Below are 27,909 nucleotides of genomic sequence, written 5' to 3' on the forward strand. Positions count from 1 at the left end.
ATTCTTTCATATTTCAACAATGCTAGCTATGCCTAGAGACTGCAGTTAAAACTTCTGGCAAGAAATTTTCATTCCAGCAACTCAGCTCCAAGTCCCAACAAGCACCTAGGCTGATAGATCTAAGATAACTCACAGATCGAGTTTCTCGGTTAAATTAATACACCCCTCTACTACTCACTTTAGGCAGAATACAGTGAACTGAATTTCATTAAGAAAATCTGGAAGGTGCTGTTCGAATTGGCAAGGAAATAGGGAAGGATGGTGGGAGGCAGAAACTGCCACCTGAACACATCTGCAGCTTCAACTTTCTAGAAATCCTACAGGACGAAGGGGGGAAACAAGATACAAGAAGATGAGCTGAAGAATGCTCTCTTATCATCCAGACTAGCCACTAAACCAACAGTAACCTGAATGCCTTGATGCTTCTGGGAGATTAAGAATTGCCCTGAAGGGAAACACCGCAAAAGAAAGGGATTAACAAGAAGAGAGTTCTAAAAACTCTTTTTTTTTTTTTTTTTCCAACTGTAGACAAGGCAGAAATGGAGAACAACAGCTGAAGGGGAAATTAGAAAGAAAATTAAAACTCCTGCAGCAGATAAAGTATTGAGAGGGTTCAGATATCTCAGGAGATTATTAGGGCAAACAAGCCAGTTCAGAGAGATGCAATATACCTGTTGCCATTTCTAACCCCTTATACAATTGACAATCTGACTAGCCACAATGTAGAAAATAAACATTACAGGCAAATATTTTAATCGCAGTACTAATTCAATTCTTGTTTAAAAATACATTGTGCTCATATATGTTTGGGGTTTTTTCCCACTCAAGCACATCACTGTGGGGAAACCTGGAGTGAGTAAGTACAGGCTTTTCTCCCTCAGGCACCTTCCAAATATTCTCAGCCTCACAAAAAATGAACTAGAAAATCCGTACGACACTTGTTTTTCTTTATTTTAGAGTTCCACGTGTAAAACTGAGCACTACTTATTATAAATGTCGCTCAGGACAATTATTTGGACTGAGAGGTTGCAGGTTTTCCTGCGTAAGAAATATTTCCTTCCTCCCACCCCGCAGGAACATCTTGCCTTGCTGGTCTCTGCCTCTTGCCAAACAAGACACCTTCCTGCCTGTGGGGTAGCAGCCAGGAGAGCATCTTCCTCCTGCCTCGTACTGACACCACCACTCGCCCTGGATAATCCCTGCACACGCGAGGTAGATGAACATTTTTAACAACTGAGAAATGCAAAAGGGTCGCGTTCTCGATTACAAAATTGGGAAGGGTTAAGAAATGTAAAATAGTAAAGCAAAATCGTAGAGCTCGCTTCCCAAGAAAAGCCTTCCTAGCTCTTACACGGTCTTGGTTCACTTGGCAGCTCTCTGAGCTCCTCCTCTACCATAGCTAGCTGGCTTCAGAGAGTTACTGGCAGCTACATCTCCTCGGTTCTTTTGTTGAAGATGGAGTCCCCCCAGGGCTCCTCACAGCACTTCCTCAGGGCTACCTTCCTCTCCCTTCGATCAAAGTGGAGTATCTTAGTTCCCTATCAGGCATCTCTGCCTTCCACAATTTCCAGCACCAGTCACATCTAATATGGCTGTGGAAATTTGTATTTTTCCCTCCTGCTTTCTGGAGTAAAAACTTACTTTTGAAGGCTGCAACTAAGTCCCTCTCCTTGCTCTAGGGCATCAAGTTTCATTCAAATGAGAGTCAAGATTTACTATAACGTAAAACTCCAGAATATAAATCTTTAGAAGGATTCAGCATATACATAGCTTACTTATTACCCAATGCCTCTTTTTAAAGTGTTTTATGGAGGTCACATGCAACATACGAATAATATAGCTTGCATCTGGAATGCTTTTTCCAGATTAGTGTCCATTACTGGTTTGTGTTATCAGTTTGGGAGTTTTATCACTACAAAATGCAGTTCCCTCCTGCTGAATCCTAAGCAAAACCACCAAACATAACAAATCTGTATTTTCTGGTATTGTAACATCCAATTTCTTTGTTCAGATTCATATCCATTAAGCTCCAGTAACAGAAAATATGCTGTTTTAAGAGGTAAAAAAATACATGTTTCTTAAAATAACAGCAAGATTTTATTTTTCAATTGTTTTAAATATTTCCTACACATCCCAAAGAAATTGACTGCGTTCTGCGTGAATCTAGCCCCTTCTGCATGGTAGAGGGCAACGTGTGCATAAAGAATGTCACGCCTTGGCACCAAGAGCTTGCCATATGAATAATCAAATCATGGGAAGATACTCAAGAATAGTGGCATCTGTACTTAGAATTAGAAAGAGAATTGGACTGCTCAATAATGTTTAAATACTTTTTGGTTATTAACATGACAAAGAAGATGATATGTTGACCGCAGGGAACAGGAGTATGATGAAAACAATGGAGGAGTTTGTTTCTATAGATCAACCTCTATCTCCCTATACATATAAATATATAAAAATATTCTAGAAAAATAGTGCATGAATGTAATCTTTATGTTCTAACGTTGATCCAAAAGAAACATGCATTCTAGCAAAACAGCTGGCTAATAAATATCCTTCAAATAATCATTATACTGCACTTACACAACAGAACACAGCATAACACTAAAGACCAACCGTAAATCTAAATTACAGAATATAGAAACTGAATTCGCTTAACATGATATATAGGAGTTTTATTTGAAAAACTTTATCATCTTTTTAAGGTTAGTACTTAACATGTGATGTCATAAATGTTACTCTTAAAATCACTCAATTTTTTTCCCCAAGAGAAAATATTTCACTGTACTTCTCATTTGTTTCATTTAGAGGTATGTTTTTCTATTACGAGCTTTGGAAGGAAGAAATAAAAATCATGTTTTTGTGAAAGCGTCCAGTTTTCTCTGAATCCAATATGTATCTACATGATCAATCCCAGTTGAGCTCATAAATTTCAAAGTGAAACTTATGAAACAGCTACAACAAATATCAGAAAGCCAAGAACTGGCTGATCTGACTTTCCGCTCAGGCTATTGCGGGAGGAACAGAGCAGTTTCCCAGCTGTCTATTCATGCCTGGGCTGGGGAAGCCATTATAATGAAAATCAGAGTTAAAAGGTCCAGGGCCTTACCTGGCCTGGAGGTATTCTCTGAAAAATCCTGTTTTTCCTGCTGTAGGAGTCACCTAAAGATGTGACCCCTTGAACAAGGGGAGCGAGTTATTCAGAGGCCTGAAATAAATTTCTAGGTCCAAGATGCTATTTGGTCTTTGCTATTTACCCATATCCCTCCCAATAATGCACTACAGCAGAAACAAGAGCTGGAAAACCACCACTGTTACAGTCCCCATGACTAAATTTTAGGCATTTAAAATACAGATACAATGCCTAATGCCATCCATAAACATACTTCTTGTAACACCGAAGAACCTACAGCGTGTACCTACAACAAAGCAGTTGCCTTCATCTCTGAGCACCATCAACACTTTAAAAAATACCTGGCTCTTGGGACAGAAACCCAAGGTTTTGTATTAATGGGAGATTAAGGAAATAGTTTCAGAGTTAATCTGATCGGGGAACCAGCTGGGGCTCGGGCAGAGGAGGAGCCCCCCTCACTCCAGGGCAGAACAGACCACTGCCTGAATGGAACTCATCCAGAAACTGGGATACTCATTTTTTGGTCTCCAAAAGCTTCCCTGACAAAGCAAACTGACCAATGGTGCTGTTGCACTTCAAATAAGCTCTAGCCTTCAAGAATTAGCCAGTTGGTTCTACCTCCAGAATCAGATTAAGATTTAAATTAGAGTTAATTGATTGAAAAAAATTCTTTGAGAAGTTAATCGTTCTCTGAGCTTGCTGAATCGCTGCCTACAAACTCAGAGACAGAAAACAATACAGATTAAGCACATGGAGAAAGTTTAAATGAATTATAGGGAGCTGGATCCAATTATCATGAATATTTATTTTACTTTTGATTGGCACTAACAGAAACATGCACTGCCAATAGCTTAAATATGCAAAGAGAAGAGAAAGATCTAATCCATTACATCAAAACCCACACACTGATTTTTAAGGCACTCTGATTTGCATAGAGTAACTGCATGCTCAGGTGTTCTTCCAGACTCATTCCTTTTAGGACTACAAATTCAGGATAGTTTCCCACTTGTAAGATGCACAAAGACGTATACATATATTTATAACTATCCTTTTGGTACCTGCTGAGTTTTTAGTCAAGACTGTTCATCTATGAATGTATATTTTATGCAACAGATGCCAGAGGAAATGACTTGGCTGTAAGTGAATTAATTTATTTTTAAAATAACGTTTCCTTTAGCATCCTTAGTTTGAGAGGAAGGGACCTCTGAATGCTCATCAGGGTTCCGGTGTTTACTCCCTCTGTATTTTAGGGCAAGTAACTTGACCTTTCGTTCCATGATTTATTCATTTAAAAAAATGAAGGAATGTTAACACAGCAGCCCTAGGAAGTTAACCATTCATAAAATGTTTGGAAGACACTGTGCAGTGAAGAGCTCTGCTAACGTGACTACGTATCTTCCCAAGCTTTAGCAGGAGGGAGATTAAAACTGAATAGATGCACATAGGTAATCTCTTCTACTATCAAAATTACCTTTTTTCCTGTCCAGAAACTTGGACAGAACCTGTGCAACAGATGGAGAAGCGGGGAAGTGGAATGCCACAGCTAATGGGTTGGTAGTAGTTCAAGGTGAGAACGCACAGGAAGGTTTCTAAGCTCCAAGTTTCCACGCTGCTCAGCTAACCCTCTCAGTTTGCTTGGCCAGGTCAGGTCCCCAGTCCAGCTGACCTAATCCCACAGCAAGCTGCCTCTGCTGGCCCCCGACCACCCCACCAAGATTAACAGCAAGACCAGCAGGGGATGAACGCAGCCGAGGCAAAAGCGAAAGGAAATGATAAATTCCACCTAATCTGGCCACGACATGAATGTGACCTAAGTCTGATTAGTCTTCCTGTTCTAAACAAAGCCAGAGAAAAATTCATACATTTATGAGGGAGCATTTCTCAATTAAGTGAGAATTCTTATCAAATGCTATATTTCTTATATTCTCCCTGATTGGAAGGGAAGTCAAGGCATTAACACATTCAGAAATACATCCGTAATTGTCAGCCTTGCCTCATGTATTCACTATTTATTACCTTCATCAGTTTTACTGCTGCTCAAAGTGATAATGCAATGGCATTTTTTTCTAGCACAACCTCTTTTTTTCTTGCAGTAACATTGCAAAATAAATAGATTACAAAAGAAGTGAAAAGAGGAAGACTGAGATATGCATGGATTTGCTTTCATGGCACCATACGAGAATAAATCTTGGAAACAACCTGAGATCCTTTGAAATAGGCTTTGGGATTGATACTGATTTTTTTTTAATACTTCAAAACATACTGAACACTTCAGACCACTATTTTTAAACACATATTATCATATAGCAGCATGAGCTCTTCGTGAATACATCAGGAGATGGCAGAAGTCATTGTCAACCTAGTTAAAAAAATCCTATTGATTTGCTAGCTTCTGTAAATATTGATTAACTATGCTTTAAAATATTTATTAACTCTTCATAACTAGTTAAAGAATACATCATTAATAACTAAATTTTCTTCATCAGGATTTCAAACTCGTCTGAAATGTTTTAATTAAAAAAAGGTTATTGTCATCCATCAGGCTTTTTCTTCTTGCTATGGGTTGTTTTTTTATGCTTTTTTTCCTTGGTTTTGCTTTTTATTTTAGGAGGGGGTTGTGTTGTTTTTAATTCATGAGTTGCTATATAACAACTCCTGAGCGCTAGTAAATATTAACTTTAAAATTGGAGGCAAGAAATAAAACAAGTGTGAAGATGCAAATACTAATAAAATTGTCTTGGGCATACATATATAACTGAGATGCTGAAGTGAACATCATGAATCTTGGACTATACGAAATGCCTGGGAATGAAAACTGTAACTCTTAGAAGAAGTGTGGAAAAACGCAAGGAGAAATTGTAAAGAAACAGATGTTGCACTTGCTCATAGCAAGGAATGTGTCTACTCTATAAACAGCATTAAAGGAACCTAAAAGGGCAACTGAATGACGTCAACACTTCTGAAGTTTCTTTGGCTTCATTTTAATAAAAATCAGGTAAAGGGTGGTGTAATTTAGCTGTCTGAATTACTGGATTATGAATTAAAAGGCTCCTTTTACCATTCCGTACTCAAACCACAGTCATATTAAGCATAAGACTATAAAATGAATTCTTAAAGAATGAGAAAATATTATCAGTTCTGCAAGTGATTAAGTCTAGCCCAAAAAGAACATGTAAGGCAAATGCTTTGGAAAGCCTCCCTTTTTGTATAAATGACAGATCAAAGAGGTATTAGTAAAATTATATAATCCTGTTAAACTGGATCCTGGAAAAAGGAGCACTGAAAGGCAATTTAGACACTACCACTTCCTTAAACCACCACATTCTGTTTATTTTAACTTGCAGGTCCTTGCAAAACTCTTACTGGCATGTACCTACTCTCCTTTCTGCTGAAATCACAAGACAGGACAATCAGGTTTGTTATCAAAACAACCTCAACATCACAAATGCATGCACACAGTTTTCTTGGGCTGAGGAACAGCAGCTTTCTGCTTTTCACACCAACAAATTTTATAAAGACAAAAAAATTCTCTCCAATTTGTCTTCTGTTCTTCACTGAAGACTTAAGGAAAAAAAACCAAAACAGAAGATCACCAACCGTACCCAAATGAATGGAGACTTGTTACACGTTCTGCACACTGGACTGTCACCACAGGACCACCTACAATCCTGCACTGTCCAGACAGGTGTTCTCAAAAACCACCTAGGTAAGCTGTTTGCCCAAGGACTATGTATTGGAGATAAGAGGTAATTAGCAAATGAAACTATTCCTAGCACTCCTCCTTCAACATTAAGTGCAGAGCTGCAGCAGCAAGCTGGCACCTGGTAGAGGGAAATGCTAGATGTGATCATTTCAATTTACACATTCAGCACTACATCCCATATGCTTGTCAATGTGAAAGTGTCAGTGATAACAGATACTCTAAGAAAATGCTCTGTTGAAATGCTGACATGAAGTTTTTATGTATGAAGCAGACCCTCTCCTCTGGACCATCTGTAACTTCTTCCTTTTCTCATGGGACATGTGTTGGCCATAAAATCTTTTCATTAAAAAAAAAAATTAAAAATAAAGTTTGACTTTAAAGAGAAAATTATAAGCCCTCAAACATCCATAAACCACATTTATATAACCAAGTATCATTCATATAAACATACCACTTGCTCAGTGAGAAGAAAAATCTGCTGAGCAGGAAAAATTTCTTGCAATTAGATATAGCAAATTTATAACCGTGCTGCAAAATTGAGGGATCTGGCACCATGACTCGTGTCACTATAAAAAGTTAGCAAAACCAGCAAAGCATGACTGGTTTTGTCTCCTGACTCTGTGGTCTGGTTTTCCATGCTTGTGTTCTGTGCACATCTCAGACTCACAGGTGTTCTTCTGAAACGCTTTGCAATTATTTCATAACCAGAAATTCTTTAAGTACAACCAAAGTAGGAAGCCTACTTTTGTGTGAGAAGTGACGAGTTTGCTGCATTAGGAGATCAAGGCAAAGGAAGACAATGCAGAGAAGCTGAATGATTGCCCCTGCACAGCTGAGGCTTGCAAGGCAGCAGAAGATCATTAGAAAAGAATGATGTAGAGGATGGGGTGGGGGGGAGAAACAGGATGAGCAAGGCAATGGTGTTATTCAGTATATTCCTAAAATGATCTGAAAATGGGGTAAGAAAAGAGGAGAGGGAATCTCCTCCATGATAATGTCCTTAAAAAAAGGTAAAGTATACAAAAACCAACAAGATTTACGACCACAGTAATGCACTACAAACCCTAAAGATACGACTTTGGATATTAAAAAAAGTATATAATTTAGCAATGAGTTGGGATAAATCTACTGAGACTCAGTGACAATGGATAATTTTAAAATGACCACTGTAAGGAGGCTGCTTTGAGCATTTTAGTATTTTGGCACCTTCCTCTGAAGCTTCAAATACTGATTACCAACTAAAGAAAAAAAATCTCAACTAGAAGGACCAAGATACGAGGCAATTTATAGTTCCTGTAAAAGCATACGCAATCTTAAAATTGCTAAAGCATCTTGGAAAGCACGAGCTTATCTGGGAAATGAGTCCTTTTGAAAAAATCTTGTTTCCCTTTTCAGTGCAAAAATCAGATGCAACTCTGACATCTGCCTAAGCACGTCCTTATACAGCCGCAGAGACAGTCTTCATATTTGCACTTTTAAACACTTTCAGACAATTTGGGATACCCTTTGCCATCTTCATAACTGAATCAAGGAGATTCAGGCTCCAGATACTCTGACTTCAGATGACAGTATAATAAAATAGTATGAATCGCATTAACTCGAGTCAAACTAGAGAGAGTTGGTGTTGTTCAGCCTGGAGAAAAAAGGCTCCAGGGAGACCTTTGAGGCCTTCCAGTAATAAGCTGGAGCCCAATGGAAAGCTGGCGAGTGGTTCTTTTATCAGCGAGTGCAGTGGTAAGACAAGAGGTAACAGTTCTAGCCTGAAAGAGGGGAGATTTAGATTAGATACTAGGAAAAAATGCTTTCCTGGAAAGGTGTTGAGGCCTTGGCCCAGGTTGCCCAGAGAAGCTGTGGCTGCCCCATCCCTGGAGGTGTTCAAGGCCAGGTTGGATGGGGCTTGGAGCTCCTGATCCAGTAGGACATGTCCCTGCCCACGGCAGGGAGGTTGGAAGAGACCCACCGGATCATCGAGTCCAACCATTCCCATCAATCACTAACTCATGCCCCTCAGCACATTGTCCACCCGTGCCTTAAACCCCTCCAGGGAAGGGGACTCAACCCCCTCCCTGGGCAGCCTCTGCCACTGCCCAGTGACCCTTTCTGTCTTCTAACAGCCCACCACAGGGCCACCACTTGGGTGCCAGAGTCTTGTGCTCTAACAGGGTGATGGGGTGAGAGAGCAGCATTTGCCACTCCCCATCACCATCAGATGAAAATATTGTAGCTCAGCATTACCTGGCTCACCCCACTGATGTGCACACCCCCCCAGGAGTGCAGGCACTGGCTCCTAGGGCTGGCACAGATGTCCTCCTGCCCAGGTGTGTGGAGGGCACCTGCAGCCTTGCCCTTGACGCTCTTCCAAAGGCACCACTGCCTATTGCAAACACCTTCGGATAATTAAATCTTAATACTTTCACTTTGAAAAGCAAACACCTGACACCAAGAAGCTGTGCACATCTCCACGTGCTCCAGAGACTTTCCTAAATAACTTGTCAGCAGTACTAATTGAAAGTGTGTAGTGTTAATATGTTAACAACAGTAGACAGCTGATCAAAAATACATATTTTCCACAGAAATTTGGAATTTGTCGGGGGGGGGGGGGGGGGAGATGCACGTGGATCTAGTATTGTATAAGGATTTTTTACTATTTATTTGGGATCTAATTAATTACTGTTACACATTCCAACCATATGCTTTGTAGGAGGGTTTTTTTTCCTCCCTTTAAACAGCATCAAAGCCTTACACTGACCTCATTAGAGATACTTCCAGTTCTGAATTCCAAAACACAACTCACACAGAATACAACTGCGTTCTCTTGAAGTCTCTGACTATAAGGTCTAGGTGTATTTTCAAATGACAGCAACAAATCGGAGAGCTCTGAAAACAGACTTATCAGTTATCCCACGCTCTTGTGTTGTCTGTTCTCCTGAGTCAGCAGAATAAGCATTCGTGTAACCTTCAATGCGGTGCTTGAGGAAATCAAAAAAGGTGAGTGTGGGAAAAAAAAAAGAGAAGAAAAACCCTTAAAAATAAGCATTCTAAGTCCAGAGATGCTAGTTTGCCACAATCAAAAGGAGACTCCCACCTACGTTGCAGATCTAATGTAGGAGACACGACTTCATCAACGCTCAGAGAATAAAAATCAAATTATAGCTGAGCATATATGTACAAAATGGTTAAAAATGTATACTTAACTATAATATATTAAAATATATCTATTAACATTATATATTTATATTTTAAAACGCTCAGGTTTGAGCTCAAACTATGAAGGTAATTTCTACAAAAAATAATTCCCAGTGAAGGGTACGTATTTGCGTGGGTAACACAAATGGAAATAGATTGCAAAAGCCTTTATTCCAATAACTCCTTCACCTCTCATTCCCCCAGGTTATCTTAAGGGTATAGCATAATTGAGAATTATTTTCATGGAACAGCAATTTTAGATAAATAGGATATTGGAGATGAGAACTGTATGTCTAAAAATGCTTCCATATCTAAAATATGAACTATTATGTGGTAAACATAGCGTGGCTTGCCTATTAAAATGGTTAACCGAAAGAAATAAGTACATATATTTCTAAGAACTAAATTTTTAGTTAACAAGCTTCTGGGAGAAGTCACCTCACTAGGGTCCCACCAGAATGTGACCTGCCATTTCGCTGATGGGTCTATTGCTAATTCTCCTGAGAACCACTTGCCTGTAAGCGGTGAATTACCACCACGTATCTTGATAGAAAAGCATGGCATAAAAACTCTCGAAATCTTCAATAATGAGCTTTCCTCATGTTATTTCTTCATAGTGTCACTGGAAACAATTCACTGGGCCTTATCAGACAAGGGTTCCCACTTTCTATCATTCCATTTTAACCTGCCTAATCAGTTGAACAAAAGTACTTTATGTAAAATGATTCCTTTAGTTGCCTTAGCTACAAATCCCTGCAGTATTGTATAATTGAAATCTACTCACGTAAGTTAGGAATAATTAGGACCCCAAATTAAGCCAAACACAAAGTTAATTCAAATAGTCAGCTGCTGTCATTTAAATAGTTACAGAGTTTTATTGTTGCTTAACATCTTTGAATGCTTTTAAAGGCATTATTATTTTTTTCCCTGTTAGGATTTGATCCTTTACTCCAAATGGAATTAGGATCAAGAGAATAAATTTTGGTCAGGTCACAATCCTTCCACACCTTAACCAAATTTTTTTTTCCATTATTGTCAATACTTCTTTTTTTTTTTAATTATTTTTTTTAAAGCAGCCAAATAAAAAGAAGTAATTAAAAGGAATGAAAGCAGATGAGGCGGTGAAGGAAGTAAAGTTAAAATGATCGAGTCTGTTACAAAAGGCATTAAGATGACAACACACTCAATCTCTCTTCATATTTCAAAATCCTTTGGTAAAAAGAAGGCAACATAGAAATGCTATTTAAATGGATCCATAATAAATCTAAGTGCTAGAAAATATGTGTCAAAGAGGAAAGGTTATGTATTATAACTGGAGCTGTTGCCAGAACAGAGTTCAGACTTTGCTGATTTAACAGAGTGAAATTCAAAATAATTTATACAGCAAATTAATTGTTATACTCTTATACTGAATACATATAACAAAATAATTGTTGAATTACTGGATTGCAGTGTAACCAGTAAAGAAAACACTGGTGGTTAGATATATTTCTCCACCGTTTTTCTGTCAGCACTCGGTTTATACTGCAGAACAAAACACTGTGTGGTATAAATTCTTCAAGACAGTTTACATATGGATCACTTCCAGACTTTTGTATTCTGAATTTTTAAAAATGTATCTGCACAGATGCTTTTTATAAACATGAAGATACACATACATATCTTCTTCTGCACTAGTATAAAGATACAGTAGAATTCAAGTTGTTTGTTACTGAGCAGGTTTTGAATTGAAGGCCTAAACCAAACAGTTTATGCACGATATGCCACGCTGATATATTTAATTTTTTTTCCAGCTGGTACATTAATACATGAAGTGATGTTTTGTGGACTCTATCCATCTTTACGGGTAATAATCCACATCACAAACCACCCATTTGCCCTCTAGTACTTTCCATGCTTCACTCTTCACGCATGCCAGCATCATCTGCTGCAAATTAAATGATGCAAAATTGTAAGCAGCAAACTGTTCAGTTTAGTTTACTAAAAGCATATTTATCTTAAGCCACTAAAAAGCATGATCAGTTCTAAGCCACAAAACCCACATTTTTCCAATAGACTTTCAATGGGAAATGTTAACAATGGCGCAGAATAAATCCCAGCTTTATAATTAAAGTAACATTTTATAATTACAAAAAAAAAAAAAAAAGAGAAAATATTAAAGGCAATCCACGAGGCTAAGTTAGAGAAGAGAACTGGGGCAGCTCAATGGGGAGAGATAGGGGAAATTAATGTGAAATACTGCAGAAGGCAGATCGAGTCACATGCAGAGTCAAACAAGATCAGTGGCAAATCTAATGGTTAAAACAGAAGGGATGTGAAATTCTCGTTGCTTTTCCAACTACAAATGCGGCAGACGGGAGAATCTGGTTTCAGTATCAACTTCCTCCCAAGTTTCCTAAATGAATTATTGAATTCAAATTTTACAGGAAAACTGCTCAAACAGCACCTTGCATTAATTGTCCTTTCTGCTGGAACAGAACAGAACTACCTAACTCCTCAGAGAGACATCAAAACCCCTGACAAGGGAGAACACAAAAGCCAGCTCTCCTCCCATCATCGAGATCCCTCATAAACTCACAGAGTGCTGTATCCAACAACTGAAAGTTATGTGGTCCCCTGGGTTTCTCACATGTATGTGTTGCTCTGGCAACGGATGAAAAAAAAAAAAATCATTTTGCTTCCTAACTAGTCTCCCACACACACATTCTATGCACCGAGACAACATCAGTGATTATTATACTAGTATAAATCAAGACAACAAAAAAGAATGAAATATGTCCAACCGCCGAGTCTGGTCCAAGCACAGAAGGAACAATCGGGCAAAGAGCTTCAGCAAAATTGGGTTCAAGACTCGTTCTGGAAGGGCAAGAATTTGGGACACCTTTAAGCAAAAGGGTTTTTTTCAGCTCCTTCTATCAGAAGGAGCTGCCTATTCAATTTAATACATGATATCTTTGGATTTGAGGTATGGCTCATTTACAGAATCACCCATACAAAATTTATCCTGTGTTAAAAATCTTAAAGAAAAAAACAGTATTGCTGGAAAATTGATTGATTTGACTTGAAAAATATGTGGTACTCATGCATCTCATTCAAAATGCCATTTCAAACAAACGAGCAATAGAGAAACTAGTATTGTCTATAGAAACGAGTAAAACTGAGGCAGATCCAGCTTTGACAGAATTAAATTTGATCAAATTTGAAGTGATTAGAAATAGAAAGCCCGCAGTGTGATCCCACCAGCACAGGCACATAGTAAGTACCATTTAAAACTGAAAGTACAACAAAACAACCTTTACACTATCTGTCTGTTTCATTTTCTTATCTTCCTTCTCATTTCATTCTTGGACGGCGCATGATACAATGAAGCGCTGCTTTAAAGCCATATTATCCAAGTACAAAGTCATATAATAAATAAACCAAATAATCAGAGGGAGCAACTATAAATACTCTTCTAACCAACAAATGTTGATGAGTAAATATGACACTAATTAAACACTGTAAAAGGCCAGAGAATTTTAAGTGTCTCTTCCATGAAGGTTACTGTATAAATATATACAACTGCAGAACAACATGTTGGGAGCTCCTATGCTAAGTGCATTTAGGAAGAGAGTATGGATGGACTACAAGCCAAGAACTTCTCCCTCTGAATGGTTTTATCACCTCTTCCTCGCATAACACAACCTGAAATGCTATCACAGCCACAGAAGCTTTTTCTATAGTGCTTTCCTCCTACAGGCTGCTATGAAGACATCCATATAAAACAAAATTAGCACAAAATATACTACTTTCCTGTAGTATTTCCTCACAGAGATAGACTACGAACATCAATGGATCTGCTTGCAAATATTAAACTCTGTGTGCTTATACAACTTTGCAATTAATATCAAATCTAAAATCATTATACTTTATGATCACTTCTATGATCTAATCGTAAGGGCACTAAGTGTAATAAGAAAGCCAGCGCTGAGGCATTCACTGATACCAAATGCTTCAGGCAGTTATACTTCCATTTTACACTATGACCTAAAAGTACAATAGAAAGACAACATTATTACGACTATATAAAAGAATTTGTTACTAAGACAAACCATATTCTTCCACTTGACAGAAAAGAGAAATGCAAATAATTAGGCACTTTTCAAATATCACTGATAATACAACTAAATGATGTACTTTCCTTTTTCCATATAGATACACTAACAGAATACTAATGAAGCCTACTTGTATTTCAAAAGACATATGTCCAAAATCAGCTGCTATGTTCTTGGAAAGGTACCCTACTTTAATAAACTAATCAGAGCTGTATTTAATAAAACAGAAGCCCCTTAGGCAACAATATCAGTGCAGGTTAACTTAAGTCAACCCCCTCTCACTGCCATGGTCAGCTGCCTGGCTCACCTCACCCAGCCAGACCCATGGAGGTCACAGCAACGAAAGACAGTAAACTGAACTAATAGCTTAGAGGGCTCTGAAAATAATATCTGCCCTTAGCACAACACGCTATTTCTAAAGTTTTATACGTTAAGAGTTCTTTTCTTCTAAATACAGAGCTCAAGATAGTGCAAAATCCCCCCTCATAAAGGAGAATGTTTTTAAGTAACTGAGGAAGAAGAGAGCGTATCAAAATAGTAATCCTATTATTCACCTCATAGTAATTATGCATTTAAACTTTATACTGTCCTTAAATTATAAGACCCTTACATTACCATTTCCTAGCAAATCCTCAGAAAAACGTTAGCATAGGTTCTTTACACATTCTTCTACATGGTTCCTCTACATTTTAAAATAGTGCTAGTTTTGCTTGGGTTTCAAAAATGTAATGTTACAGCCTAGGATCCTACAGACCTCACTGCTCAGGGAATATATGAAAGGATATTCACTGCCAGCATGCTAAAGAATCTCTGGGTTTTCCAGACAGTCTGTCAGTCTCCATTATCGGGAAACGCACTTGAAAAGTTTAACAGACATTCTTCTTGAAGAAGAAGTTTGGTCTCACTGTTTGGATCAATTTCCTTTTTAGAAGATATATTTGGCTTCCATCTCCCTCACAAAAGGAAAAAGAGTTCTCCTGGATAAAAATGCACTAGAATATGCTCTGAAAAATGACACACTCTTCCAGGAAAGAAAACAGGACTCAGTGCAGCAGTCGCCTTCTGCAGAAACCCAATTGCTCTCTTCACACAATTATTTTCTTCTACATAATCCACATCAACCAATTAAGAAAAAAACATTTGCTAAAGAATCATAAAACACATTAGGTATGCATGATAAAAATAGAGATAGTGTTGGCAGGCTTGTTAGAGTGACCCTCCAAAGGGCAGGCAATGACGGGCTGGTCTCGGGACGCTGGGTGTGCTTAGAGATGCTTTGCAACCTCCGTTAAACCAAGTAGTTGCCTACTCACTGTGCGCTTCACAGAGCTCTCCCTGCGATAAATTCTCTGGCTAGGAATTAAATTAGTGCTCTGATTTGTTCTTGCGTGACTCCGTAATGGGTTACTTCTACAAGGTAGAACTTAAATCCCCTCATTAACAGAAGCTAATTTCTTCTTAAGCCCAGGGTCCAAGATTTTTTGAATTTTTATCCTGGACAAAACCCTACTGATGCTTCCGCGTAGACGTGTAGGAAAACCAATGTGCTTCTACAGCTTGTCAAGTACTTGTGCCATCTGCCTTAGACACTCAAAGTCTGGGTGCTTGACAGGAGGCTGAAGATCTGAAGCAACACACTAAAATAGCAAATAACTTTGTAGTAGCCCAATGTGTATTATCTGTACTGAGAATGTCTTTTCTTTAGTAAATGCACTAACACTGGATGCACACTTAAAACTGCTTCCAATGTAACATTCAAGTCCTTGGCAGGCAGAAGTGGAACTTCCAGAAATTTATATTTCTCAGTGTAATGTTAATTAAAATGTATATTCAGAAGCAAAGACAGGGTGTATTTCTTAAAAAAAAAAAAAAAAAAGTCATTTAGGAAAACAGAATTAAACAGATAATGAAAGCATCATGCTTCCTCCTTTGGACAAAGTGTAGATAATAATTCATAATAAGATGAATTAAAATTGTATTAAAGCTCAGTTAAAGTAAAATGTAAGCAAAGAAAATTATTTCAGTGCTTCCCAGGCACTTGTGCTTCTGAAGGAGCAGAAGACAAAAAATGAAAAGCATCTAAAGCTCATCAAAAAAGGGTAGACTTTGTAAGCAAAAATAAAGGTTGAAATATCAAAACTTGCACAGTCCAAAACCTAATCTTAATCAGAATGTTTGGCTCTGACATCTTATTTCATGTGCATATTAGTGTATCTGTCTTAACTTGCTTGAAGAGAAACCAATAATATGTATAATAGGCTTTTTACTCTGCTTTGCTATGGAAACAAGGCATGTGTGATCTTACACTCTGACTTTCTGTATTTTCTCAGCTAATTTTTAACTTGTTGGATGATTTCACCTAATTAGGAAAGGAAAAAAATAAAATAAAAAAAGAGGTGGTGTCAAAAGGAATTCATTTCCTACAGTTCCTAGGAATCAGGTAAGCAAAGGTGTGAGCCTCAGGTGCAGGGGACTGAAATATTTCAAGTTTCAAACATTCAAGGCACACAAAGCCCCTCGTTCCACGGGAGCAGAGAGCCAGGAGGGTGTGGGACAGGACCAGGCTTGGACACAGCCGCAGTGGCAGCTCCTGGCTCCCCAGGCACATCAGCCAAGGTACAAGACCAGGCTTCATACCACTACTACCTGTGTAACTCCCATTCAAATAAGTTCTTGCAGTCTGTCTTCTGCAATAGAATTGTAGTTTTAAAGACATACCTAGAGTAGAATATGCTAGAAAAGGGGACAGAAAAACACCTTTGGAAATGGCATTAATATTCAAGCTCATGACTTGCGTTTTGCGTTTCTTTCTCCTGCCTCTCATCTCGTACTTTTTTAGGGCTGCAATGCTTGCTGTTGATGCTAATAACAATGTTTTTCAAGCCTCTACACAACAATATTGACTTGTTGTTGATCAATGTAGCAGCAGCATATAATAACTCGGCACAGTTTTCGCTGCCAGCACTCCTTCGTTCCAGGTTCATTTCACCTGAAGCAACAGACTCCTTCAAAACCAACCCCACCTGGACTGCACTAGCCACAAAAAAAATAAAAAAAAAGAAAAAAAAAAAAGAAAAGCAAACCCAAGACCTTAACTGCAAATACGACTCATATTTCAATAGGTGACACCAAAATAAAATTGCACCTTTCATACAACTGTGCTTGCTTGCTAATTCCCTGCTGAGTTAAAGTTAAGAGTAATGAAGTCTTTATCTCGATTGTTTCATTATATGAACAAATGAATTGCTTGTCCACACCCAGAATCTATTTCCCCCCCCTCTCTGTTTAACTGTATAGAAACATGAAAGTTTAACAGCAAGGAATTCAGTCAGGTTTCATCTCCCCCACCAACTGCATATACACATCAGATGTCTATAAAAACCCTCAAGTTCCAAACAAGAGAATTAAAGATTTTTTTTTTATTATTATTTCTAGCAAAAGTTAGATGCTCTTATTCTAACCTTTGTTCATGTTCGCACTTCCAGGCATAAAGTGCTACTAAAGCACGTTACACTTGGCATCTCTTATTACTGAAGCAGAAGGCAATGTAATCTTGTGAGAAAGTGTAATAATGCAGTATTCATTTTGCTGCTGTGGCTGGAAGCCAACTCGATATTAATATTCATTTCCAGTATACAGAGCCACAATATTTCATTTATTTTAAGAATTTACAATTAATTTGGTATGATTCTGTTATCTGCTCCCAATTTCCTTCCCTGTTTCTTTTAGCGAGAAAAGCAGCTCTTGTATAGACCTTAAAAAAGTAAATTCACAACTGAAGCATCAAAAGATTGCTACTGGCTACTAAAAGCAAGAAAAACAGAGACAGAACAAAATGAACTTGAAATATTATAGATGACAATGAAAATTAGCTTTCTGCAAATGGTAAAAATTCAATCTGCTGAAGTTCGCAGTTGACTTCTTCCTTTCCACACTCAGCAGATAGGATACTTTTCGCAGCATGATCTGTGCTACTGTAACCAAACCAGACAAAGTTGTTTGTCCACTTTTCCTTTTGGTTTTTATATGTTTTTAACCACCAAGTACCTGAGTCTCTGTAAAATGTATAGATACAGGGATTTGAAACAATTACAATAACAAAATAAAATCCTTAGTGTTTTAAAACTTCAGAAAAAAACCCACAGATGCCTCTAGTTCCTACAACACCTTTGATTTCAACTCATGCTACCACTTTTGCAATGTAAGTGCATTTATAATTAGCACAAGTTGTTACCTTGCCACCCAGTTGTAAGAGTTGCAGTTCCATTCTCCTAATATGCATTTATCTTCCTTACCTGTGAAAGAGGCTGGAAAGCATTTTACCTTCCAGCTGTTGGCACTTACTTTCCTATAAGAGTGAGATTATACCCAACTCCACAGACTCAACAGACACCAAGAGAGCAGTCAGTACAGCAGCTACCAAATCAGAAATCCCATCCATGATGAAACCATCCAAGATCTGCAGTTGCCGCGGGAAATGCCAGATTTCTAATATAACCTGGCAATATTTAAGAAGAAAGAGGGAAGGGTGGGAAAACTGACTGTGAAAGCTATTTAAGTGAAATGAGACTTGCCCGTATTCAGAAACCTCCATGAAGACTCCTAGGACACGTTCCCAGCTATATGTGTGTATTCACACCTACATATGAACCGCCTACTTGAGCAAAGCTTGTCTGTCACTACAACAAAAGCTCCGAGCCGTGTTAGTCTAGAATCCATGAGTAGGAAATGACGCAGAGAACAAGGAAGACAGTATTTTTACTCTTATGTAAGACAATACATTTAAATTTTTAATCTTGGGGGTCTGCCACTTTCAGGGAGAAGCTCATCTTTGTTTGTATAAATTTGGTAAAGTAAAGAGGGGGAGGCAGGGCAGCTTTCCTGAAGTATCTCTGAAAATTTAGCTTTAAAATCCAAAGAATTTTGACAGGGTCAGGCTATGTATCTGCTTTTAAAGATGGTGAGATCACGTCACAGATGCACCAAAAAAGCCTATATATTATATACTGGTTACTGAGAAACGTAAGAAAGCACAGAGGTGCTATTTTATTCCTAAGCCACCTTTTCACCTGCAATCTAGGCAATCAAAATTATTACAGCCAGAAACAGCCTCAAGTTCCATACGAGTATTCCTAATTAAGAATTCATAAACTGTGTTTTCCTGTTCATTCATTTGTGTTTCTCTGTCTATTCAAAGGGCCACAAGAACAGCTGGGGACACAGACTAACTGGATAAAGTAGAGCTTATGAAGAAAAACACATAAAGAATAAATGACAATTTTTTTAAAAAGTTTTTCCTTCCTCATTTCTTTCATTTAAGAAAGCTATTTTAAACAGCACTTTTGATAGCAAAGTATTTTTCCTTGTTCTTTAAAAAAAAAAATCAAAAATATTTCCAAGCAGATGCTATTTCTGTATGCATTTTGAGATTCAGTTCCTGAAATTCAACTTACATCGTTCTAATCTTAATGAAGTGTTTGCCATTTTATTTTCAGCCTGCCAAATTAGAAAAGTAAAACAGGTATTTTAATTTGGAGGGTTGAGTTATTTTGTGTTGCATTCAACATATCTACACATTGGATCTAAACGGCTGTGCAATGAGAACAGAAAAAAAGACTAAACAGGATTAAAAAAATAAGGCACCTACCAATCAAGGATACTAATAACCACCACTTCAGATGCCTCAACATCAGGTTTCAGTTTCAACATACAACACTGAATCAAACCCAAAAAATATTTTTTCTTTGTCTCATTAATAAAAAGAGAGTTTGAGCCACATCAATTAAGCCTAGAACATGCTACATTTTGCTACTACATTGTTTTCGTTTGACATCCTAAAACTTCAAGTCACCTAACAAATAAATAAATTGTACAGATCATTCATCTCATCTGCAAACTCAAGTAAAAAATAAACTAAAGCTTACCTTCAGTACACTGCAGAAAGCTGATAATGAGCAGAAACCAAAAACTTTGCATTCTGCAGCCAGAAGACACCATTATTGATCCCTGTAAGAATTTTCTTTGTATTCCTTAATGAATCCAGTTACAAAAGCCCAGCATCATCGAAACCAGCAGTCTGCATTATTCATCTTCATACCTGGAGAAGCAGAGGAATTGGAAGAAAAGAAGAAAAAAAAAAATCCATCAGTAACTGAACACCAATAATTTGGAAAACTGAATTCCAATTGACATGAAGACAGAAATTTTTAATAAAAACTGACAGTACACCTGTCCTGTAGCTGCTAATTTGGCAGGTTTGTGGGATGTAATCTCTCAAGGTCAGTGATCATTAAACAGAATGCCAAATAATGATACATGTTAAAACTGAAAGTACAAATGTTATTGATGTATTTGCACTAAGATAACATTTTCTCTGAATATAAGAAATCAAATTTGCAGATGATGAGGCTAAGCCTCTCCCACTCCCCAGATTTGACACAACCTGCACTTCTCTGTCTCAAAGAACAACAATAAAAGTAAACCCTGGACACTGTCAAATTTCTTAGGGATTCAAAACACTGATTGGCTGAGGACAATGGAGCAACACCGCTCAACAATAAGGTTCTGCAGGTCTCCTCCACCCAGCCACTGGTCCCACGTTCCCTTTGTGCTACGCATAGGTCGCTCTCCTCGAATAAGAAGCAGTTACAGCAACTTTGTTAACAAAATGCTCTCTTTGGTGAAGAAGCCTCTTCACACGACCCTAGAGTTTGCCGTATTTCTACTCAATAAACATCTTCAGAGAGAAGGGAGTAAACAGAATGGATGAGACTCTCCTGTCCTTTGCCTCTGACAAGACTTGTCTCTGACTGAGAAATATTAACCAAACTGCTCCTGTAAACAAAGTACTAAAGGAAGAATTCTTAAAGCTATCATTTGCCTTTGAAAAATATAATTACAGTGATAGAATGCAGTAGCTGTGATAGAAGATCTGACAGCAATGTTCCCTTTTGCTAACGACTGCATTCTCTCACTAGCCAACTGACTAACTGTGGGCATCCTCTTCCATAGCTCACTGCATGAAGCTAGATCATGCTTCAGCCCCCACTATGAGAGCCTAGGAAGATAGAAAAAATTAACATACACTCAAAATCAAATTATTTTTTAACTACGAAGCTGGCTCTAAATATTACAGATAGGTGAAACAGCTCTGGAAGAATGACTGAACATTGCACCACTTATAGATCCAAAGAGCAGAGTCTGGTGCCAACAATGGCTTAGTTTCTCCGAGACCCATGGACAGGACTGCGTGGATCTATTTCTGAGATATCTGAAATTAATTTTACTTTAAAAACATGTAACAACAACTATGTAAAAATTTAAGGGCCACTCATGAGTCTTCTGAAACATATTGAGGGCTTTAAAAATATATTTTTACCCTTTCAGCATGGAGAACTGGAAATGACAAAGAACACAAAATGCCAGTCAAAGAAATCCTATGAACTGTGTATAATTTTCAGAAGTAGAAAGTGTATCTCCTTTTATATTAGTCAATGTTAGTATTAATCAATGATAAGTTTGTTCCCTGAGCACACAGACAGCAACAAGACTGACACTTTTTTCCCCAAGGAAAAGACGACGGGAATTAACAGAAAACATTGCAGAAGAGTTTCTCTGGCTCTCAACGGAGGCAATGAAACTGTGGCAAAATAGGAAATTATTAAACAGCCAAGTAGGCTTTTTCACTTGGCTTCTCTTTAATACAAGTGATGATACTTTAGTGCAGGCATCCCTCTCGCACAACACAAGCGTGCTTGTGATTTCTCACACAAGGAAATGGAAGACAACTGACATCTGAGGCCAACCGATTCTGTACTTATTTATACATAAAACCAAACCATTTTTTTTCCAATTTCCAACTCCAGACTGCTCTTCAATCACGTGCACTTTTATCCACACATCTTTCAACCAAGAGCATGCAATAGTGAACCGAGTGCTCAGTACAGACAACCAGAGTGTGGCTCTCCCTGGCACAGACCCATATGCCTAGAGGTGAAAACTATGCCCTCAATTTCCATGGTGATACACCAGCTGCTACAGGACAACCCAGAAGCAATTAGGAAGAGACAGTCATACTGTATCTCTAGATCTTTCACACTGGGCTGAGAGTGCTTGGCAACCCCAAAAATAAATTAAATAAATATATCTAAAAGTCCACAATGGATGGAGCGCATTCAGCAGAAATTACAACTGCAAAGGAGTTCCTGCTGACTGAAGAAAGAAAAATTGCCACCATGGTCAATCAAAAAAAACCCCAACCCTAGAGATAGTTCAGCTAAAAGCTTGGAAAGAGCTTGGATTAATTTTTCACCTGTAGTACCAAAAGGAAAAATCATACAACTTTTTCACAGACACTACAGACTAATCAGCATAATTTCAGTAAGCAATCAGAATAATCCAAGAGAATAGATGAGAAACGATAATGGCCAAAAGTGAAATTAAGTCAGCCTTATGATTGCTCCCAGCCTGTACAGAAGAGTTTGACTACCCAAGACTCCAGTTTTATGGTTGTTTCCATAACCTATCACTGCACACCGAGATTTTGAGATATGTCCCTTCACCTTCAACTGGATGGTAACAGACCTGTGCTTTATCATCCTAAACTCACTGCATCCTTGTGGGCTCATTTTAAATTGGAAGGGGGAAGAGGGTTGTGTTAAAAACAAAAGCAATAATCAAAGGACCCCTTGCAGTACCCAACATCTCTCTAGAAAACAGCTGCAAAATTCATAGCAGAGACTTCTTTTTTTTTAAATCAACTAAGAGTTCTTGACCTTGTACACAGATTTACTGTAATTATTTTAATAAGAAAACACAGTTTCTGAAATGACATGATTGTTTTTTTGTGATACCCAAACCAGCTGAAACTATTCAACTAAGAATAAATGCAAAATATTTTATGGATAAATTTAAGTCCTTTCTGCAATATATTGTTCTCTCTAAAACGCTGTAGCCTACAGACATAGAATTTAACTCAGTGTGCTGCTGCAAAAAGAATTCTAAATAAACCAAGCAGCCCCTACCCAATTATCAGTAACACATGTTTTTCTAAAAGAGCAAGAAAAAATTAAGCAGTGTTTGAAAACTGATGCAGCGGGGTTTGGTTTGGCTTATTTCTTTTCTTCCGAATAAAAAATAACAGCTTCACAGCAAACAGATTTTAACGCAAACTATATATTTGAGAAACTCCGTGTGGCTCCAAGTAAAAGAGCGGTGCAGTTCTGAACCAACTATTTATCAGCATAACAAAAGCTAATCCTGGAAAAGGCACCCAGACATGAGCTGGAGCCAGCGAGCACTCCGGCGATAGACGCTGCTGTCAGCCGCGTCCTTCCAACCATCCATCTATCAGCGATGTGGAGACCAGCCGTGGCATCTCACAAAACAACAAATCCCAAACCAAACAAGTAGAACCAGGAAAAGACGTATTAAGTTACTTCTTTGTCAACAGAGAAAAAGGAGACCATGGCGAGCGGCTGTCCTACGCAAATAACTGATTTCCCCATAGACCTTAATGAACCTTTTCTCTGCATTGCTGGCTGCTTGGGCTCGTGGGTGGGGCAGAGAGAAACTCCCTAGAGCAAAAGGTTGCTTGAATTTCAGAGTGCAATAAAAGCTGCCCAGAAAATCTCAGTTGTAACTTAAATCCCTACCTCTGGGCCATACTGCAGTCTCCTATACCAAAAAAAAAAACCAAATCTGCTGGAAACAGAGCGGCTCACCTTGTTAAGTTTCTTCGCATATGTGCTGTTAAAGAAGCCTAGATCAGGAATGGAAACGTTAACGTTCAAACCTGTACACTGCAAAGGTATTGGGCATTTCTTCATACCTTATTCATAAGCTGTGCTCCAAGTCCCGAGTATCTTAGTGCCCCTGCCTCGCTTTCTTGTTCTTCTGTACTTCTGAAACTCCTTACAGACGGAACACGACCGCTGCAGCATACGTGCTGCTGTTGGCCATCCCTCTCCCTGCAGCATTGCTCAAGAGCACCCCAGAGATAAGAGAGAGCTGCTCCAAGCATGCTCCTCGAAATACTTTCATGTTTGAAGAGAAAGACCTCTGAAGGACTGCTGTGTCCCGACTCTACTCTGTTTAACCTTCCCAAGGTTTAATTTTCAAAAGGCAGAGAAAGGGTCTTTTAAGAGCTTCTGGACAACTCGCACAGCATGCTCAAGAGCTGCCTTTTCCCTCCTACTGCATCCAGCTTTTCAGGCAATTAAGACAGAGGGGAACACAGAGACCTTTCCAGCTAAGCAAGGATGTTTTGCTTTAGCTAATGCTGATGTATTTTACAACATTGTGCTTAATTTTCCAAATCATCTAAGAAACACCGTGAAGCACTTGCAGCTTCAGTCAAGCTTTAACATCCCTACTACAGAAACAAAAATTAGCTGGCTTTACAGACGACAAGGCACAAAGAGGTAAGGAACACCAGCCACAGCCGCACGGCTTGTATGCCAAGAGGAACTAGCAGGACCCAGGCACCGTTTCTTATAAATCCTGTATGACCTACCTTGCCACACATGCAGCACCCCCACCGCCTTTCATAACCCAGTTTATGAAACTAGTAATTCTGTAATATATCTGAGAGACTCTGCAGAGGAAAGGAGGGGGGAACGGAGGCAAGGGTGAATAGATCTATATTCATACAATATAATAGACTAGTTAGTCTCCCGAGAAATCATGTGTCCACGTGCTTTCCCATCATGAGGCTTTCCCAATTTAAAAAAAAAAAAGTTAACTTCCTATAATCTGTAACCTAAGAATTTAATTAGCGCAGTATGATTAGTAAAACTGTCTTAAACCACATTAGTACAGTACTAGAATGAGACTAATGCCGCTGATGATCTAAGAGCTACAGTTTTATACCCATTTCCAATGAGCCTCAGCTTTCATTTTCAACACTGAGCATACCTTCAGATACATTCAGTAGGAGTTATTTCTACATCTTCAACACTGTTATTCAAAAACTGACTTACATTAGTAACTTTTCATTAGTGCTACAGTGCCAGATTGTAGAAAAACTTCAAAGTTACGAGATCTTACAAAAAAACTGAAGACAAGCAGGACCCCATACTGATTTAGTTAGTATCCTTCCCCTGCCTGTGGTAAACAATCAATGCCTCATCTGTTCCAATTAAACAAGGTGCGCATTAAAGGAAGAAAGGGAGGGCTAACTCTGCTCTGTCTAGAATTGGTTAACAAAAGACTTATTTTCCATTAAAAGCAACTCAGTGCTTAAAATGTACCAGAGAATCTTATCTGCAATTTTGTATTCAACAGTCCCTATTAACTGTCACCTTGAACACTGGATTTCTAACCCAAAACACCTCTCCCCAAGCTGCATGGAAGGAATACAGTTATCAGGGAAGGGAACAACACAGTAAGAACAAGACTTGACCGAGGTCATTCAATCTTGCAACAAAAATTACTTCAATGCATTCAGCTGCGTCGTGCTCTGAAGTGACATCCCATGCCTGAAATAGCACGTGCTAAACCCATACCTGACACTGAGAGTGCCCACCCCACTCCAGCCTGGGCTCCCAGCTCATCGGTGCAGCAGATCATTCCTAACACCAGATCTACCTAATGCAAGACACGACACTAAACACGATTTTAACAGCGCAACATCACAATTTTAGTCCATCAGCACACAGCAGCTCAGTGGTCCACTGCAATCATTCACAGAGAAAATAAACAGGATTTAAGAGGAAAAGATGAAGATTTCCTTTCTCATCAGCGCTCCAGTCCAGCTCGGCATCACTCTTGTGCTTTACAAACACGTTACACCGTGTTCCATTCCCGACAAGCCAGCTCTGCCCCTTCTTGTTAACACAGGATAAAGCCTGGACACTCTAGGGAGTTTTCATTCAATAAGCCAGCAAAGTAAACCTTTGCTAGTGCTAATAAGAATGGCTTTTTTTGGCTCCAGGCACTCTCCTTTTGCCAAGTCTGCATTTCTCTTTTCGCCTTTGCTAAATGCTCAGAACCAGGGGGGTGGAGGGGTTGGGTGTCACTCAATCCTCACTGCAAATCCCTCGTATTTCACCTGAATCGACATCGTACCGCCACATCGGACCACCTCTACCCAGACTGTGCAGGGAAAACCTTCTCAAGGCTCCTGCTTTCTGTGTCTCTGCATCTTCCCGGGGTCTCAAAGATAAATCCCCAGTATCCAAAGAAGAGGGGAGGGAAAGGGATGCCGTAAGTCAATTACAACCATTATCAGCTGTAATATCTTAGCGTCACGCTGAGCATGTTAAATATGCTGATCACTTTGGACACCAGAGGCACAGTCTGAGCCTGTTTGCCATTCTCTTCATTAAACTGCAAAACAAATAGCTCTCATTTTCAAACCTACATAGGGCAGATTTTATGAACATCAAAAATAAACAAGAAAATAATGAATAACTATAAAAAACACTGAGAACCATATGACAAACCAAAAAAAGCAATCATAACAGCTGAAGAAAATTCAAAGGCTTTTCAAGCTTCTCGCAGAAATCCTCAAAATAATCTGTTTATATTAGAAGATATCATTCTTTTCCCTTGGAAAAAAAAAAATCACTAGACTAACATCAACCAAAGACACCGCAGCCTTGTAAGACAGTAAACTGTTTGCTGACAGCCTTGACAAGGCTTTGCAAAGGCCCATATTTCTCAAAGCTGTTATGCCACTTTAGCTGATCTCTTTTTTTTTTTTTTCTCTTCTCTCCCATCCAGTGTTTTTCACAGCCGAGAACTTGTTTGAAGTGGAAGTAGATTGAAAAAAAAAACCAAACAAACAGAGAAGTCACAAGTCTGTGGTCAGACATGCCCATACCTGTGCAAGCGCTGTGGTGTTTCTCTCGCTGACTGCAAGGGCTTCAACACACCTGATCTGCTTTATGACCACTCATCACTGGGCTTAAGCAGGGAAATGAATTCAGCTGTGCCTTTCACAGCGGCCAGAGTAAGACAACCTTGTTAGACCAGCACAGAGCCACCAGCTGAACACCCACGAGCTACTGACTTACAAATAAAATCAGGTTACAGGCAAGAGCAGGCAAAAACACATTTTTACCCATGTTGTAACTGCATTAATGGGGGCTGTAGAGCCCCAGTACACTGGAAGTGCAACCACACCGGGGTTGGGAACAGCTCTGCTACACCCTAAGCATCTGGTATCCATGCACAAACCCCCATTCGGTAGCACCAAGCCCTGGGAACTACTGCACTGAAGACTTCTTTGCAAGGTACGCACGAAGGAATAGTATCCAAAAGATTCGTGAAGATACTGTGATAGCATCTATTTTAAAGCACCCCATTTTCTATCAGAGAAGCGTATGTGGTCTGTATTCAATATAAATGACACTGCCCAAGTTTCAAGAACAAGCTTGTATGGGCAGCAAAGTCACTTCTGATCATTTAAAAAAGGTAATCTATCAAAAACCTTTATTATTCCTAGAAAAAGATCAACTTCCTAAAAAATAACTGAAAAATATTCAGCATTTTTAAATAACCAGAAGCAGGAGGCACATACACACACGCACACAATGCACCGGCTGCAATTTGTGGCATATTTTTTGCTTAAAGAGGAATATGGTTCTAATATTAACATTGGTGAGACCATGGCCTAATCATTGTGCACTGAAATACGAAACAAAATCAATGATGGCACATAAGATGTAATCTCTCCTGTGTTTGGCTCACTGCAATGAATCCTTGACTCATAAATCATTGTTACTAGCCATTCAGTGAATCAATATTCAGATTCCCTCTTGGTCTATACATATGACCGCTAAATGAAATAA

At 38.7% G+C, this 27,909-nt stretch overlaps 1 protein-coding gene across 18 annotated transcripts in view; it reads right to left on the reverse strand.

The window, feature by feature from the left end:
• The window catches only part of ADGRL2 (adhesion G protein-coupled receptor L2), a 394,437-nt gene that overhangs the window by 108,940 nt on the left and 257,588 nt on the right, over positions 1 to 27,909 (reverse strand). For all 18 annotated transcript variants that reach the window (XM_069862790.1, XM_069862789.1, XM_069862787.1 and 15 more), the window contains one exon: positions 20,041 to 20,213. In XM_069862790.1, coding sequence (XP_069718891.1) covers positions 20,041 to 20,113 — 73 coding nt within the window. In that variant the 5' untranslated portion in view covers positions 20,114 to 20,213. The remainder of the gene's footprint in view (positions 1 to 20,040; positions 20,214 to 27,909) is intronic.

This window comes from Phaenicophaeus curvirostris, chromosome 8, assembly GCF_032191515.1.
Source record: "Phaenicophaeus curvirostris isolate KB17595 chromosome 8, BPBGC_Pcur_1.0, whole genome shotgun sequence".
NCBI classification, from domain to species: domain Eukaryota; kingdom Metazoa; phylum Chordata; class Aves; order Cuculiformes; family Cuculidae; genus Phaenicophaeus; species Phaenicophaeus curvirostris.